This window comes from Clytia hemisphaerica, unplaced genomic scaffold (genome assembly GCF_902728285.1).
Source record: "Clytia hemisphaerica strain Z4C2 unplaced genomic scaffold, Clytia hemisphaerica genome assembly, whole genome shotgun sequence".
NCBI lineage: Eukaryota > Metazoa > Cnidaria > Hydrozoa > Leptothecata > Clytiidae > Clytia > Clytia hemisphaerica.
This window is the reverse complement of record NW_027103358.1, coordinates 496438-511073: the sequence shown is the minus strand read 5'-3', so window position 1 is coordinate 511073 and position 14636 is coordinate 496438. Positions and strand designations below refer to the sequence as shown.

At 36.7% G+C, this 14636-nt stretch overlaps 1 protein-coding gene across 1 annotated transcript; it reads right to left on the bottom strand.

The window, feature by feature from the left end:
• Nucleotides 1–10286: 10286 nt before the first annotated feature.
• Nucleotides 10287–11886, bottom strand: LOC136821097 (fibrinogen C domain-containing protein 1-like). Its single transcript, XM_067077325.1, has one exon. It carries the CDS (start codon nucleotides 11758–11760, stop codon nucleotides 10735–10737), a length of 1026 nt encoding a protein of 341 aa, XP_066933426.1. The 5' UTR covers nucleotides 11761–11886; the 3' UTR covers nucleotides 10287–10734.
• Between the last annotated feature and the right edge of the window lie 2750 nt (nucleotides 11887–14636).

The following is a 14636-nucleotide window of genomic DNA, read 5'->3' as shown; positions in this document are numbered from 1 at the left end:
ATTATGTAATTAAAAAACTAAAAAATCGGAGTGCGGATTAAATCTAGCCAAAGTCCTCTAACGGCACATCTCGATCATTAAGACCATAGGGAGCAAATGAGTTTAGTTTATATTGCCAAAATGACTCCATACGGCGTACTGATGGAAGATCTGGAGCCTCATCGATTAGAGTAAGTTCCCAATCATCCATACTGTGATGGTCTGCCTGTTCGAAATGTGCATGAAAGGAGGCTTGGGTAACGATAGAACCTGATTTGTGTTTCCTATGGCAGCACTTGTAATTGTTAAACCTAGATCGAAAAGGAGTGCTAGCGCTACCAACATATTGTATACGGCAAGTTTTGCAGGTAAATAAGTATACAACACATTTGGAGTTACAATTCAAGTTCTTCGCCCTGATCTTATATTCTTTGCCGTCCTTACCTGAGAATGAACCTGTCTCTTTTATAAAGGGACAGACGCCGCAGCGTTTTCCTCCACATCGACCACTACCCTCGTTGCCCTCTGATTTAACAGGCAACTTAGCACGAACAAAAGATCTTTAAGACTTTTCCCCCGCTTAAAACCAACAACCGGGACGTTTCGGAAAAGATTGCAGTGTTCATTGTCAGGTGTTAGCAAGATATGGATCTTAGATAATATCGACTTTAGCCTAGAATAAGAAGGATGGTAAGTAATATTCAACACTATCCCTGGGTTGGTCTTTTTCCCCCGTTCTCGAAAAAGGAGATCGTCGCGTTTATGTTCACGCGCTCTAAGGATCTGATCACGTACCATCTTCTCTTTATAACCTCTCTCCAAAAGCCACTGTTGAAGCTGATAGCACCGTTGGTCGAAAAAACTAGGCTCTGAACAGATGCGATTGAGTCGAAGAGCCTGACTGTATGGTATCGAGCGTTTCCAGTGATACACATGACAGGAAGACGCATGGAGATATTGGTGCGTATCAGTGGGCTTTATGTAGAGATCGGTTACTAGACTATCCCCATGACGAATAACTTTAACATCCAGGAATTCAACTGAATCTTGAGAAAAATTAGCAGTAAACTTAATGCTAGACTCAGCTTGGTTAAGATGATCTAAAAATAACCGAAGTTTTTCTTCCCCGTGTTCCCAAATGAAAAAAACATCATCAATATACCGCCACCATACTAGAGGCTTGTCAATGGCACTCTCGAGAAGGCTTTGCTCGAGTTCGTCCATGAAAAGAATCGCGTATGATGGCGCCATCTTGGTACCTATGGTAGTCCCCCTCTTTTGTTTAAAAAACCTACCATCGTGCTCAAAGATGTTATTCTTAAGCACGAGCTCAGTGAGTTCTAAAAGAGTGTCAGATGAAATAGACTTATCCTCTCGACGCTCAAGAGCCTTACGGACCGCAGCTAGACCCTCGTCATGGGGAATATTTGGATATAATCCTACAACATCTGCTGTGCATAAAATGGCATCTTTAGGCAAGTTCTTAATGCCCTGAAGTTTACAGAGAAAATCATTGGTGTCCTTGATAAATGATTTAACCTGTTTAGCTAGGGGCTGGAGATGATGATCAACAAATGCTGAGATATTTTCTGTGAAATAACCAGAATTTGAAATAACTGGTCTCCCGGGGACACTATGCAGCCTCTTGTGTATTTTAGGAAGCAAGTAGAATCGACCCAGGCGGGGGTTATCAACAAGAAAATAATCCATGGTTTGTTTAGGAACATCACCTCTAGAACTTATCTTCAAAAGACAATCCTGTATAGTAGCTATAAGAGGACTGATACAATCGCAAAAATCTCCTCATAAGTAACTTTATCTCCAAGTTGATTAGATGCTTCTTGGAGATAATCATCCCGATCCCAGACTACAACCGCAGAACCCTTATCAGCCTCTTTAATTACTATACTAGAATCCTCTTTCAAAGATTTAATAGCCTCTCGTTCCTCCCTTGTTAAATTTGAATAATTAAGTTTTGTGTCTATAGCTAAAATTTCTTCTTCCAGACGACTAAGGTAAATTTCGATCGCAGCATCTTTTCCTCTAGGATTAAATTTTGATTTGGGACGGAAAAGATTGTAGTCTGTCCTCTCTTCATTTCGATAAAACCACTTCAATCTTAAAAATCGACCAAACTTCTCAAGTTCCTCCTTCAAAAGCGCACGGTTTACAAAGTTAGGAGTGGGAACGAACTTGAGTCCTTTAGAGAGCAAAGAAATTTCAGCTTTAGACAGTTGCTTTTTGGAGAGATTAAAAACATTAGAATTAACAAAAACACCCGTGAGTCTCTGATTAGTATTAGTATCATTAATATCTTCTATAGATTTTTTCAAAACATGACTTTCCGAAATTTCAAAATCTATAGAAGTGTCACTCATATTAGTTTCATCACAAACAGCATTGTTAGAAGTATTACCATCATCATTATCATTCTTCGTCTTTACTTTAGATTTACCCCCAATAAGAACCAAATTAAGCAAATTTTCAAAGTCTTCATAAATACTTTTGCAATATACCAAAAGATCTGATTTAAACAACAAGCAAGATATGTGTTCCTCCATTCTTTCCAAGGCCATTTTTCTCTCAACTGGATGTGAAATCAACTTACAAAGTTTTTTGCGTTTCCTCTTCAAGATGTTTCTCTCCTCCTTTTCCAAAAAACAAAGTAGCTCCACGAACCAATTCTCAAGTGTTTCGCTCTCAATCTCCTCTGCATACTTTGCGACATTTGTCCAGAACTCCACTTCAAAACAGATAAGTTTGTCGTGGATACCATACAACAATGTTTCAAGTAGCTGACGTTGAGTAGAATTGATTGTATCCTGCCATGATGCAAGAATTCCGCTCGAAACAAACGGAATGAACGGTTTCTTTTCCAATCTTAGACCAGCAGGAAAAACATTAAATTGCTTACATGTTTCCAAAAACGAGATATGATAATGATAAGTGATACATTTAACAGCACATCGAAAGGTAGAAGTAATGCCAGCCAGAGAATCAGTGTCTGTACAGTTAACTTTATGCTGGATTGACATGATGAAAAAAACGTAATAGTCAATGTTCCATAGTGTTGCGATATATAGCTTCCCAGAAAAAACACACACACGTGTACAATATTTCGACGTTTGTCTTTGTCAAGTAATGAAGTCTGTACAAACTGAGGTGGTATTTACATGATTTCTGGCTAAAAATATAATCGTCAAGGGAATAAAAAAATAAAAAAATTATTAAAAGAATAAAAATAACCATCATATTGTCTTCTTCGTACCAGCAAAGAGAGGCTCCTCTGGTCGCCCCTACGGAGGTACAGCCATGCTTATCAATAAAAACCAAATCAATAACAAACCGGAACACATCCTTGATGAAGACTATGCAACAGTAATCAGAATCAATACATCGCAAAACACTTCCTTACTATTAATCGGTGTCTACCTCCAGTCAGTTAACCAAAGCCCTAACCTCAAAGAAACCTATAATGCACAACTCTCAGCTCTATCTGGAGTAATATCTCACTTTGAAGACATCTCGGACATTGTTATCTTTGGGGACTTTCAAAGTTGCCCACAAACCTTCGAATCAAACAGACTCAGTCGCCCAAACGTTCTCAGTGACAGTCTGGACAACTTCCTCGACCGCCAGGCCCTGACCCCTACCGACATCACCCATGGCACAGGCCCTTTGTACACATACAGTCACCTAACTCTTGACAATAAATCTTATATTGATCACATATGTATTTCACCCAATCTCACACAAGCTGTCTCGGATACCAAAGTTCTAGACCCTCATCATCTTAACACAGGTGACCATTTACCAGTGACGACAACATTAAAAATGTACTCTTCAATTGCTGACCTCCCTGATGCTGAACACACTGACGATAACGACTTTGTCCCTACTTACTTGTGGACAAATAAAATCTTTACTGAAAAATACCAAAAGACAGTAAATGATGCTATTTCAGAGTACAAGAACCAAGGTGTAAACATTGAAAATGATATTTTATTTCTTCATCAAACACTTAAAGAGAGTGGAATAAGAACTGCCTCTGAACTACGTAAGGACAATTCTTTCCATAAAATAAACCCAAAACCTTGGTGGAACAATGAACTTTCCAAGAAGAAAAAAACTCTGCAAACAATGTTCAACGCATGGAAAGAAAAAGGTTTTACCAAAGATACAAAAAATACAGAATTCAACCGTTACAAATTAGCCCGTAGAGACTTTCGTATCCTAATTAAAACCTGCAAAAATCAAGCAACCGCAGAACACTATGTGAAACTGGATAAAATTAAACATTCAAACCCAAAATCCTATTGGAAAAACATACGTCTAGCAAAGGGACAATCACAAAAGCTATATACGATCAATGGCAAAACATCAACACAAGATATAAATCAAGAATTCAAAAACCACTTCGACAAACTCTTAAACACGCCAAGAATTCACCAGATTGACAACAATGAATCCAACACTCAACTCCAACATATCCTCGAAGATTTGATAAATGACCCATCTGATGATTTCCACGTGATTAATACGGAGGTTCAGTCTGCCATAAAAGAACTAAATAAAAATAAAACAACAGACCCATACTCAATCAAAGCTGACCATTACCTTCACGCTGTAGATGAACCTTTTCTATCCTTCATTACCCAGCTGATCAACGATATTATAAAGTCTGACGTAACTCCAACATTACTTGCCACATCTCACATCGTCCCAGTGATCAAGTCATATCGTAAACCCCTTAGCGACCCGAACAATTACAGAGGCATCAGCCTCATCCCTATCATCACTAAACTCATTGAAAAACTTATTCTGCTCAAATGTCCGAATCTCAAAAATCACCAAGATGCTCAATTCGGCTTCACGTCTGATGGCTCCACCACGCACGCGGAATTACTACTGAGAGAAACTATTTCCAAATACAACAACGAGAACACTCCAGTATATATGTGCAGTCTTGACGCTGAAAAAGCTTTTGATTGTTGTAATTGGCTGGCACTATTTCAACATCTTATTGATAAAACCACTTTACCAAAACAGGTCACCCGCTTTCTAATCGACTTGTACCTGAAAGGAGAAGCAAATGTCAAATATAGAAATCACTTCTCAGATACGTTTCGTTTATCCCAAGGAGTTAGACAAGGGTCAATCTTATCGCCATACCTGTATAACCTCTACACCGAGGAGATTATTGAAAACATCCACAATCTCAAGGTAGGGACGCAACTCGAACAATCTCTGAACACTTCAATAATAGTGTTTGCGGACGATATCATTTTACTCAGCCCGACCCTCAAACAACTTCAAATTATGATAGACACCTGTTTCAACTATGGCCAGAAGAAAGGCATCAAATTTAACACAGACAAACAAAAAACTCAATTTTTGATATCTGGAAAGCACCCATTTCCTAATCCAACCCTAAATCTAAACGGTGAAACCATCCACCCTCAAACCAACCTGAAACACCTTGGATTTCAATGGTCAATCAAATCTCGACATCTTTCTCTCTTAAGACATTTTGAAGATCGTGTCTCTGAATTATGGGCAGTCAGTTCATCACTCATCTCTTGTGGTATCCGGAAACTACATCCAAGCTCGATTGTAACACTTTTCAAATCAATAGTGATCCCTAAGGTACTGTACGGTCTGGAAATCACTAACTTGAATGTAACGCAAAGTCAACTACTTGACCGCCAACTTCGCTCTGCACTCAAATCGTTGATGGGACTCTCAAAGCACAGCACCAATGAACTTCTGAAGTACTTTAACTTGACTACAGTTACAAACCTTCTGAAGCAACGTAAGATCAATCTTGTAAACCAACTGATGAAGAATCCAATGACATCATCTTACTTGTTCTCCATTCTATCTCAACCAAACCGCTCACACTCGTTGATACAAGATTTATTAGACACCTGTCAGTCGGAGGGTATCAATGTGATCGACCTCCTGCTAAGCCCCAAGAAGCACAAGTTGACCATGGTTACCGAAGATAGCTTGGACCTGGAAACTGAAACTAGAATAAAAAACATTCTTGAAAATTGGTCTGTCATTGAGAACAGACAAGAACTGAAAAATATGCTTACAAGATATATATAATTTTTTACTGTTTTCTTTCTGTTTGACAACTTAGGCTACGTGTATCTATATTCAATTCTCCTCAATCATTTTGCAAGCAATTCCCTTTTTTTCTCATCTTTTATCCAATCTGACACTCAACCACAATTTCCTTTATATTTTGGACTTTCAACTCTTGGAATTTTTGTTTATTTTTTCGGGGAATCCTCCTCGGAGGCACCCCGATTTAGTCCATTTAGTCCATCCAGCTCATTTTCGCAATTCCCTGGCGGGTGATTCCTGCCTCCAAGACCCTCTCTAGACTAGGACCAGATATATAGATAGAATTTTTATTTTATCCTTAATTTTTTCTTAGTATACTTTAGTCCTTATTACTCTCAACTCAAGTCCGTCTTTAAGATTTTTTAGTCTCGGTCTACACTGACCCTTAGTCTCTCTTTCGAGGTGATTCCTATTTTCACCTTACGCCATCGTACCGCCCCCACTTTCACTGTAGCTCCCCTTCTGACACACATTTTTTCCCCTTTTTATTAGTACATAAAGGAAAAACGAAAACGATGTAAATATATTTTTATTATTATTATTATTTTTTTTTTTTTTCTTCAAAAAGGAAACCTTATAAATTATACCGTAGATTTTTATGGTGATTAAAGAGATGTTAATAAATAAAAAGGGTTTGTTTGATAAAAGAAATACTTAGGGAATAGAAATTAAATTTGTAAAGGAAAGATTAATTGATAAAAAACTTTATGTACAGGTATTTAAAAGTGTTAAAAAACAGAAATGATGAAAAATTCTCATGAGAACAAGCTAAAATTAGCAAGGGAGGCATGATGTGCAAGCAGATACTCCTCGACAAAAATTTAAAAACACTATTCTATTGTCTCCAACTAAAATCAAGACAATAGAAAAAATAAAAACACATTAAAGTAAGCACTATTACATTTATAAGAATAATCTAGGTATAAAACTAGCTAAATGTCTAGTATATAATGGGCCCTTACTCGCTAGGCTTTTGATACCCACCAAATATAATTACATATTTGCAGAGAAAACTCAATTATAAATGTCCAAAAGGCAAAAATAGTACCGACCAAAAATAAAGAAAAAAGGAATATTAGAAGTTTATATAGTGACCTTTTTTAATCAAAAGATTTAAAAAGACTATTCTCTCATACTTATAATGTAGATCCAAGAAACAGCTTGGTTCAAGATGAGCATCGAAAGAAGATATTGAAAGATAATCTCACTCACAGCATCAAAAAAGTATTTTAAATTTCGTTCCTCTTTTGATATGTACAAATTTAATTTCTTGGCTTCTCATGCTGAAGCGAAATTTTGGTTGAAAAGTCTAGTTGTTTTTTGGTAGTGACCCAGAAAAAATTAAAACCCATTGTGCAGTTTTTACTAAATCTTCAGAGCCATAATTAAAAAGAATTTGTGTTTTTCAGCTCCAAAAGACTCACGTGAATAAATCAACATCTGTCATTGAGAGGTGAGTTAGTCACTAACAATATAGAGTAGATTCCATCACATCTTTAAACAGAAATTCCTTGAAAATTATATCATTTTTGTTCATTTAAAACATATTAAATTTCATTATTTCGTTTTACTTGGGTGGACATTTTCCAACTCGCTGAAATTTTCAGTTCATCAGTTTACCCTAGGTTTTCCACAGCATGAAAATACTAAAACACCACCCACCCAGAGCCATATTTTTAAACATTTTAATTTTTTTTTCCATTTCAGAAATGATGAAGATGGCTTGAAAGTTTGTATTGCGTTGGAAGCAATATTTTTGCACGAATACCTCTATAAAAGTCAGGCCGTAAGTTGGAATATCATTATCTTCAACTTCAAAATTAATGTTGAATTTCAGGACAAGTTAGTTGTAAAAATGAACATCTAGAGGGACTGAACACTGTGAAAAGTCTCTAAACCTGTCGAGAGTTTCTAAACATCGACAAGAAATGGCGACCACGACCAGCGACCACGACCGGCGACCAGATAAATTTGGGTTATCGAGTTTATCTGCTCTCTCCACCGTAGAGAACATCCAAAGTCCTGATGTGACTTTCAAATGAACCACTGAGCACGTGGCTGAGAATTACTCTAGCTGAGAATACTAAAAGTGACCTTTGACGTTACCAGTCATTTTCTAGACAAAGTTACACTTTTTGACAAAAATATTGACAGGGCAATTAAGTGTGATGCCTGTAAACTTTATTACACCAAATATTTTAATTGTACCGAATGAGATGCCTTTAGTATAAATAGATAGAAATTGTCAGTAGGCAAAAGCTGGGAAGGCCAGTTTTAGAGATATGAATCTCATCAATTATTCTATTGTCCTTACATTGTCAAAATGACTTATTTTGACAAAATAATGATCTGATGATCAAATATAAAGCTTCCTAAATAAATTCCAGCACAAATTTTGCCACTAATTAATTTGATGCCGAAAATACAAAAGGATAGAAATTGACAATCTACTGTATTCAAGCTCCAAGAGCGTTGAAATGGCTGCTCTACACGTTTTGCACGTGGCTTTATAAGTAATCACTGTAGGTGAGACAGGGGTGAGCTTTACTCTTCAATTCGATAAATAGATTATCATAAGAGAAAGACTCTACGGTGGAGAAAGAGAAAAAACTCAATAACCCAAATTTATCTGGTCGTGGTCGTCATTTCTGGTCGACGTTTAGAAACTCCCAAACCTGTCTTTATCTCGTTTTTTGAAGGAGGCATAAATGAAATTAATCTTTTATATTGACATTCTATAGCAAAGTTTCAACATTTTTCTCTTCTTCCTTTCTTCTAGATGGACTTGAAGAATATGTTTGTTGATGGTATTCGAACTGCAGATGATGATGTTCTGCATGTGGTATGTTAGACTTCATTACAACCAGGTGTCATTCCTGTTAAACACCTGTTGCATTGCATCTATACATTCAGCCAATTCAATTGACATTTTTAAAAACACCGCTTTTGTCTTCTTTGTCTTCCCTGTTTTACTTAAAGGAAATACAAAAAGATTGCCAATATAATGGACTAAACATAAACGCTAAATAAATTATAAGCAGCCCTTTTTGATTGAGAAACTTATAACAAAATTCGAAATTTCAATGTTAAAATATTACAAACTTGTGGCGAAATTATACATCGCTACGCTGCCATTTTGATTTCAGATAGTGTTATTTTGTTTTGATATTTCAAGGGTGTGCAGTTTCCAATCAAATTGTTGATTGGGAATTGTTGTATTGACATTCAAAGACAAGACATATTTTCGAAAGGTTTGGCAAAATCAGCATCAAAAGCTCAGAAGAACATAAAGGTCTCGTGTCTTTGTGTTTGAAATAATCCTTTTTTTTATTTTTTAGTCGTTTTGGGATTTAGTGAAAGAAGTTACACATAAAGATGTGGTGACTCAGTTGAAGCATCTGGTTGTGACCACAGATGTCGGCTTGTGTCGGGTGAGTATCTAATAACATCTTGAAAATGTTTCTATCAGTGATTGTGGAATTGATGTTTAGGTTAATAAGGAATTTTCAGTGCGAATCACCACACTACAAATTCATTCTGTTTTTTCGTGCTAAGAAGAATCTTGTTTTATCAAAGTACTATACATATCTTAATGTCTTGTTTCTTGCTTCTAGTCATGGATTAGGTTGGCTTTGAATGATTGTCTGATCGTGAGTTACTTGGATGCTATTTTGGCCGACAAAACCCATCTCAGGTAAGACGTGATTTTACTTTGTAGTGATTTTTGGGCTACCATTAACAAAAAAAAATCGAGCGGGAACTCCTACTAATTAAAGCTAATTATGCAAGACTCGGTTTTGGCAAGCGGTCTGTCGTGTATTCAAGAAAGACTTTAAACTTTGTTATAGTGAATATTTACTCAAAACTCTATCCATCTTTCCTTTAAGCCGATATTATGCCCCGAATGCATTTCTAATGGATTCTGAGCTTCCATTCATATTGAAAGACTTTTTGCAAGGTATGTCTCTTATTATGTGTCTTAAAGAAAAGATATCAAAAATGATCGTTTTTTACTTCAAAAGAAATTTACTTACAATGGCTTATAAATTTAAATGATACAAAAGATGGCGATAATTTTTTATTTTAAGAAACATTTACCAAATAGCCTACATCGCTGTGCTCTCTGAAATTATAAGTTTAACAAAGTTTCATAACAAGTGCGTAAATAAATGGCTCTTCTGCAATGAATAATATTAGGACTTGATATCAGGAAAAGACTATCTTGCGTTCAAGTGATTCCTTTCCCATTTGTTGGTCTATCCGGGTCAATGTGTCATCAGTGGATTCAATAGGTAGAAACAGAGAAAATCTTTGTCGAGAAAATCATCTAGAAGTCGTGGTCTAGTAATTTCGAACAAAACGTTGTTACAGAATACTCAATGATGAATATTGATTTGCTATGTACATCACAAGAAAACAAAGTAGTGGAATAACTATTTACATATATTAACAAACTGTTCAATTTGCGGAAGAATTTGTCTGCTGGGAAACTGCCTGCCTTTTTTGTTTCTCCGAGAAGAACGTTTAAGCTCCAGGCTTTTAGGCGTCTCGAGCCAGTCAGGCCGCACTCCACTTCAACTAAATGCATCGGTTAACCAAAAATGAACAAAGTTTGATTTCACTTCATTTTTTCCGTCTCATCAACATTTTTGTCTCTTTCAACGATTCTTTATAACCCCTCCACTCATTCCAAACGATACCTACGGCTGATTGCGTAACAGTCCCTGGTGAAGCCCTATATAGGCCGTTTAAATTGATCGCAAAACAATTGCGCATCCACCAACCAGATGGGAATATAGCCGCACAATTTGTTGATTGATAATCATTGTCGCTATCCAAGGTACTGAATGGAACACCATCCATACCTGACCAACTTTTACCGAGATTCCTGGATGCCAGATTCGTTGGATAACCACTTTTCAATTTATATTCCGATGCTTCGTCACCGACAGCGAATCCTTCGAAATGTGCGCATCTTTCTTCACCATTGAACCGCTTACCACATATCAATAATTCAGTCGTAGCCCGACTTTTGGTGAATCGGTGGATTTGTTCGAGACCTAGCCAATGGTTTTTCCCAACTTCACCAAAACCATTTTTGTATTTTTCCCATCCTTGAGAGAAGGGTGTTTGCGCATCGGTCCGGCGCTGAAAGGCCGTCCAGCCGCCCCCATAACCCGCTTGGTCTTCCATGATACAATAGGCCTGTGTAGCTTTCCCAGCTATCATATGGCTGTAGACATCGTTTCCGTGGTGGCCCTTCTCATACCAATCTAAGCATTCTGATCGATTGGATGTTGTGGTTGATAGATGGTGGTCCATAGGTTTTTGAACTTGCTGGCTCAAGTCAGGCTCGTTGAAAACCATGAACAATTGACTTCCCTTTCGCTCAGATAACTTTGAGATGACATCATCGACATCGTTAAAAAGGTAGCATCTGAAGAGAGATTTGTATTGAATTGAGAATTGTGCGAAAACACATTTGTGTCTTTGGCAGAGAAGGGAACATTGAAGCTTGCTTGTTACTCTTCCTTCGTAAAACGGTTCAATGTCTTGAATTTCAACATTTTCACCGATTCTGTTGAACAATACGTGGGTTGCGTTAATACATCGAATAATATGAATGAAAATGAATAAAGTCTTTAACATGGCGACCCCTCAGTTGTCATTTAAAAACTGCTTCCCTCTTTCTTAGATGAAATGGTTACACCACCTTATAAGACTAGGTAGAGAAACATGTATTCCTTAGCTTCCCCTTCAGGCTCTTGTTGTGTGAATTTTATTTCGAATGCTATCTTTCTTATTGACAGTTAAAATGAAATCGATCTGATTGGGACACCTTTTGCACTTTCAATACATCTATTGATATCATGTGTAAAACATTTGACACTTCCCTCATAAAAATATATTGTATGGTATTTCGCCCTTTACTGTCGACTCATCAATTGGATTTTATTAAAATTCTTCTATTTATGTTTTCTTGACTCTCTCAAAGAAATCTCCATACATCAAAAAGATAAAAATTTTGATTTTATCTCAATAATAATTACACCGTAAGAATTTCCAATGAATGTAACATCATCAGTTTGAGATGTCGTTCATATCATCCTCCACCTAAAAATTCAAAAAACATACCAAAATCCAGGTCACTGCACATTTAATTTTGTTGACATGTATCTTCTTGCGTTTTTCCTTTCTCACAAAGAGCTCACCATTTTCGGGTTTTTCAGAGTTTTCTTGATAACTTGCGAGTTCTAACAAATACAATGAATTTAACTTCCCCTTCTTTTTAATCTCATAAGATATCACTTTCTCTGTCTACAGCGCGGCCTGCTTTTCTCTAAAGAGATGTATGACCTGCTTCTTAAGCGACTGGCCGTATACTCGATGAAAAATATCAAAGCAGTCCTCCAACTTAAGTAGATTCTTTTAAGAGTCATGGTCTTTAGAATACGCGTCTTGCACAGAGTCCCTAGAATCTGCTTAAAGATCACCTTCTTTGTAAACTTTTTCGGATGTGTCAAATTCGCAATAAAACCTCTAGAAAAACATAATTTTAGCTACCTATTTTTCTCTGACTGCGTTTAAAAAGGTTCTTTTATTCGACTTTTCCCTTTTTTCCGTCACCCCCCCCCCCCTTTTATAAATTTGTTTCCAGAGGATCCTACAGCTTCGGAGATCCAACATCTTATCTAGACATTATCATCTTTAGCCATAATCTTTTTTCTTCTCAGGTTTAGGGGTCTAACATTTACTAAGAAGTAATGCTAATGCAAAAAGGGTTTGATTTTAATCTCACTTACTTTTTTGTAGGTCTGATGCATTTCGAATTTCGTTTAAACTACAATTCATCCAAACTGAACACGTGGGAAATGGAACCGCTTGAACTTGCAGGACTCGTCAAAACTGATAAAAACCAGACTCTCAAAGGTGAGGGAGTGACAACTGATAGCAAATCAGCACAGACAGCCAAACTGAAAGACGTTACCAAGCAAACAAACAGTCCAACAACGGATAAAAAGATAAAACACAAGAGAGGTCCGGCACAATCGAGCTCAAGAAAATCTTTAGGATCGCTGCCAAAAACTTCATCGTTAGGTAATATTGGAGGAATGTTTGCGTATTTTTTCGATAAAAATGGTCTTTAAGAGTGGTCTAGAGACACACGCTCTTATAATCCAAGTATTCATGATATGCAACATTGCAATGTCTTCCACGGACCCAACAGCTAATTGGTTGAAAGTGAAGTATTGATCGATTTTACGTCACTTACAACCAATCAGCTATTGGGTCCGTGATGTAATGCCAGAAGACATTGCAATGGTGCATATCATGAATAGCTTCCTCGATCTTGAAGCGAGAAAGATTTTTTTTCGAAATCTAGAATATTTCTTCACAAAATACTTTAGGCGTAGAAACTTTCGCGAGCAGAAACTTTCGCGATTTTCGCGAATTTTGGCCCTTTTCGCGAAAGTAAATGTCTTTAAAAATTCTAGGAAGGGCCATTCGCGAAAGTTTATGCTCGCGAAAAATTCTTGACAAAATAGAAAATCTGTAAAACTTCAAACTTTGAATAAAATGTAACTTTTATGCCACTTTTTAGACTAAAGTCAAAGGACAAATGTTTCAAGCCAACCCAAGAAGTATTTGTGTCTCTAAGCCATTTTTTCATGTTAAAATTCTCAATTTTACGTCCTGATTCGCGAAAGTTTATGCTCGAGAAAAATATTTTTCCGTTAAATTCGCGAAAGTAAATGTCGTGAATTTCGCGATTTTTCATCCTCGCGAAAGTTTCTGCTCGCGAAAGTTTGTACGCCTAAAGTACACTATTTTTAGTCGATTGGGCTAATATTTTAGTTCGAATAATAGAAAGATTCGAGTAAAACAGATCCGAATTAAAATAATGACTTTTTATCGTGATGTTTTTCAGTAAAAGAAGGTTCAACGAGCAGCATGAAATCCATCGATGACGAACCAAAATTGAAATCTAGAATTACAGCAGTTGAAGATTTGCCTATCGCGAAATCGAGTTTTCTCGAGCGGAATAAAGAAAAGGTTAGCAGGATATGTATCACCTTTTCAAAATGTTAGGATTTGGACGTTTGAGGTTATGGCTAAAAAAATTGGATTATTTTTGCTCATTTGCTGTTTGAAAATATTTCGAATAATTTAAGAATGGTTAACTATAAAAACCTTTTGATTTTTATCACTTGGAACGGGTCGAGAAAAAAGCCTGTCTAAAAATGTCTGTCTAATTCAGGCAATATAAACCTCAAATATTTTCTCAAATTTCAGACTGATTCAGCTACTGAAAAGACTGGTGACAATTATCAAATAGAAAACAAATGTAAAATCACTCTTGAAAATCCAAACAATGAAAATCAGTCACGAAGCTCAACACCAAAGGATAAAGAAATAACTGAAAATGCTGAAAACTTTCAAGAAGACCCAGAATCTATAGCGACCGTAATTCAAGAAACACCTCCGAGGGTATTGGGCAATAGATTGGGTGGTTTGGGATGGTC